Genomic DNA, 4467 nt, shown 5'->3' on the forward strand with positions numbered 1-4467 from the left:
TTGGTTTGGTTTTTTGTCCCCTGGAGATCCCAGGGTCAAAAAACCATGTCCAAAAAAAAAAAAGTGGTACCCCACAAAACTCCACTGGAGCATTAAGCTGGCTTGTCACATCTTCTTCTCTTATTGTACAAGTTTGTAAAAAAGTTTAGTAAATGTAAGTGTAGATTAATAGTGCATATAGCACAGCATGCACTTTGCAAAACCATAGCTTGCCTGGAGCCATGCTCCAGCTGCCTGCTAGGCTCGCAGCTGTAGGAGCACCATGGATGGAGCTCCCCAAGACCCCCAGAACCCTAGGTAAGGCTTCTGGTTCCAGCCTTCTCTACCCCATCCAGGATAACCTACTGTATGCCAGAGGGTGTGTGGCATGGGCATTCCTTGGGGACAAGTAGCAGTGGTACAGGGTTTGCTGCTGCTGCTTATCCCGAGGGAAACCAAATGTCTTTTTGCTCTTGTGGACACAGCCTCTAAGCTTTATCACTTTGCTTTATATATATTGATTTTTTTTTTCTCTAGATTTCTTCAAGATCATGCTAAGTCTAACTTGATTTGGAATTTCAAAACACGGGAAGAACTAAGAGATACACTTGAATCTGAAATGAGAGCATTTAATATTGACAGAGAACTTGGCAGCGCTAATGTAATCTCATGGAACCATCAGGAATTTGAGGTAGACCATTTTACTTTGCCTAGATTTTTTTTTTTTCCAATATTAGAACTGTTGCTCAGTTCTAGTATTTGTGCAAACTGTTTCTCTAGATTTACTGTATGCACCTTGAACCTCCATTGTCATCTCAAGTTGGCAATTTGTATAACTCTTACAAACCTTTTATGAATAAGCTACATACTTGCAAGTAAAGCAAGTCACTAAACATTCTGACCAAATGGGCCTTGTACAGATGAAATAAAGTTCCAATAAATCTTGGGATTTTCATAATAAACTTGCTAAAACAAAATATTTGACAAGTCCTTTGCTTAGAACAGGGGCAGGCAATTTATTTCGGGCAGAGGGCTGCTTACTGAGTTTTGGCAAGCCATTGAGAGCTGCATGACAGGCAGCCAGGGGCAGATAATTCTCTAAATTTTTGTAGAGGCCCCACAGGCTGTATAGACTGGCCTAGTGGACCACATCCAGCCTGCAGGCCATGTTTTGCCTTCCCCTGGCTTGGGACATTTGAATATGTCTAGGATGCTTTGACACGTTAACTCAGGAGCAAAATTTTCTGTCCAGAGCTCTATCGTGTGAATAAGACCATAACTTTTGAAATCTTAAGTGATAACCAAAGTTGGAAACCCTGAATCAGATCAAGGAAAAGCCTTCAGGCTATGACTACCTTGGTACTAAAAAGTAAAAACTTCTCTAGTCTTCTGGTTTAAAAATTTTTTTTTTTTTTTTTTTTTTTTTTAAATGATTTGGCATGGACATGAGTAATCCTTGGAGACTTCTCTTTTATGCTTTTAGCTCTGGACTCCAAATACTCTTAGCTGTGTGGCAGCAGGGCAAGTTGATTTGCCTTTAATGCTTAACACTTATGCTTCAGTGTTTGAACTTGAACTTGAACTGCCAATATCTTACAACATTGCCCTCTCTTTATACCAGACTAGCTAGGCAGAAGTAGGGAGCAGAATAAAGTCATACCAAAGGTTGGAAGGTAGTAGAAACCTTTATCTCTGCGGAGAATCTCATCGGGGAAACTGCTGCACTAAAGGCAGAGGCAGTCTAACAGTCTGTTTAAACAGGATATGGGCAAGCAGAAAGTGTGTAATCTACAACTGTTCATATGCCTTGCATTCTGGCTTGTTATGGGTGGGTTTTTTTTTCCCCTTGGTCACACTACAAATATGCAGGAAACCCAAGTCTGTCGTCATCTTTCCAAAAAGAAAGGCTTCATTGAGAGTACTTTGAGGAATGTATCAAAATGGCTATTGTGGAACTTTACATTTCAAAATATGCTTCTAAAATGAGACTAAGAATCAAGTTTATTGATAGAGTACTTTAATATGCAAGCAATGCTTGTACATGTACAGAATATCTGGCTTCTAAATAAGGTAAAGGGATCTGATTTTTATAAGCATCTCGGTACATACTGAATCAAGCATAGTTGTTTTGGCACATCCACATCTTGGCATGTAGAAATACGATACTGCAGTTAGACGTTGTCCAGCATGACCCCTGACCCTTTTTTTTTTAATCTACTTTGTGTAACCTGCATGTAAAAAATGCAATGGCATTGTAACCAGAAATGAGTGGCATTGGATTACTTCCATATTGTAAAGGCACAATTTTGAGATTCAGCTGGCAAGGGCCATAAGGAAATTTTAAAATAAGATGCTATCAGTGTCAAGAGGAAGACCAGAGAAACTAGGCCCCTTACTGAATATGGAAGGCAGTCTAGTTATGGATGATGCATAACTAGACTGCCTTTCTTTTTTTATCTTTTGTCTCCATAAGTTAGGCCAGCTGATACATGAGTGCAGTGGGCAGCAAAAATAGGGAGGGAGTCAAACAATCTGTAGTAGTAAAAGAACAGGTTAGAAATTTAGAGAAGTTAGAGGATTTTAAGTTGGCAGGGCTGTGTGGGATGCACCCTAGGGTACTGAAGGAACTGACTGAGGTGGTTTTGAAGACTTTGGCTGCCCTCCTTTTTGAGAGTACATAGTTTCACAGTAAGTAGGGTTGGAAGGAACCTGAGCAGATCAAGTCTGACACCCCTGCCATGGGCAGGAAAGAATGCTGGGGTCAAAGAACCCCAGCTAGGTGATTTTTTTTTTTTTTTAATCTTCCTTTTTTGAAGACCCCCAGGGTAGAAGCGAGCACCACTTCCCTTGGTAGTTGGTTCCAGATCCTAGCTGCCCTGACTGTGAAGCAGTGCCTCCGGATGTCTAGCCTGAATCTACTCTGTCGACTTAATGGCCATTATTCCTTGTTACTTCTGGTAGTGCTCGGGGGGCGGGGAACAGACTCCCCCATAGCCTGCTGGTCCCCCTTGGCCAGTTCGTAGATCACCACCAGATCCCCTCTCAGCCTTCTCTTGTGGTGGCTAAACACGTAGGGCTTCCCTGATCATGCGAGTGGCCCTTCTCTGGACCCTCTCAATGCTGTCCACATCCCTCCTGAAGTGCGGCGCCCAGAACTGGACACAGTACTCCAACTGCGGCCTGACTGGTGTTGCATAGAGGGGGAGGATCACCTCCTTGGATCTGCTTGAGATGCATCTGTGGATGCATGACAACGTACGGTTAGCCTTCCTGACCACGTCCCCCACATTGGCAGCCCATGTTCATCTTGGAATCAGTAATGACTCCCAGATCCTTTTCTGCCTCTGTGCTGACTTGAAGGGAGTTCCCCAGCCTGTAGGAATGCTGTTGGTTCTTCCTCCCTAGGTGCAGTACCTTGTACTTGTCAGTATTGAATCCCATCCTGTTCTCATCCACCCACAAGGTGCTCTTCACCTCCTCATCCAAGTCACTGATGAAGATATTGAACAGTGCAGGCCCAAGGATCGAGCCCTGGGGGACCCCACTACCAACATCCCTCCAGGTTGAATAAGACCCATACACTACCACTTCCTGGGTGCGGCCCTCCAGCTAGCCATCAGACTGTAGGTGTTAACACCACAGTTGCCTAATTTTTTTTTAATGAAGCTGGAGTGAGAGAGTGTCGAAGGCCTTCTGAAAGTCCAGAAAGACTACGTCCACTGTGACGCCTGTGTCCAAGGATTTTGTGACCTGGTCATAGAAGGCAACCAGGTTGGTCTGACGGGACCTGTCTCAAATGAACCCATGTTGGTTGTCCCTAAGCATGATCTCCCCCACAGATGTGCTCCTGGATAATTCTCTCTCTCTCAAAGAGCTTCCCTAGGACCAAAGTAAGATTAACGGGCCTGTAGTTTCCTGGGTGGTGGTTCTTCTCTTTCTTGAAAATGGGGACCACATTGGCCCTTCCCCCCCCCCCAGTCTTCTGGCACCTCGCCAGAGTACCATGAATGCTTGTAAAGCTGTGCCAGGGGTCCCCCAGTGACCTCTACTAATTCTCTCAGCACTCTAGGGTGGAGATCGTCAGGACCTGCTGACCTCAAACATGTTTGGACCCACCAAAAGTTCTGACTAGGTCCTCACTGACCCTGGGCCTGGCTGTGCCTCCCCTGGGTCTGTTGGGGATCCCCGGGGGGGGGGATGCCCCAGTCCCTGCTCAAAGATGGAGGCAAAAGAATTGTTAAAGAGGTTAGCTTTGTATGGTGTGACCACCAGATGTCCCAGCATATCCTGCAGAGGCCCTATGTTACCCAGTACCTTCTTTTTACCCTCTGTGTATTTAAAAAAGGACTTCTTGTTGTCCCTAATCCGGGTTCATAGATTCATAGATTCATAGATGCTAGGGTCGGAAGGGACCTCAATGGATCATCGAGTCCGACCCCCTGCATAAGCAGGAAAGAGTGCTGGGCCTACATTACCCCAGCTAGATAC

At 44.8% G+C, this 4467-nt stretch overlaps 1 protein-coding gene across 2 annotated transcripts in view; it reads left to right on the forward strand.

Moving 5' to 3' along the window:
- The window catches only part of DNAJC13 (DnaJ heat shock protein family (Hsp40) member C13), an 88494-nt gene that overhangs the window by 44049 nt on the left and 39978 nt on the right, over positions 1–4467 (forward strand). For both annotated transcript variants that reach the window (XM_019536847.1, XM_019536853.1), the window contains one exon: positions 517–670. In XM_019536847.1, the coding sequence (XP_019392392.1) occupies positions 517–670 (154 nt within the window). The remainder of the gene's footprint in view (positions 1–516; positions 671–4467) is intronic.

This window comes from Crocodylus porosus, unplaced genomic scaffold (assembly GCF_001723895.1).
Source record: "Crocodylus porosus isolate Cpor-Errol unplaced genomic scaffold, CroPor_comp1, whole genome shotgun sequence".
NCBI classification, from domain to species: domain Eukaryota; kingdom Metazoa; phylum Chordata; order Crocodylia; family Crocodylidae; genus Crocodylus; species Crocodylus porosus.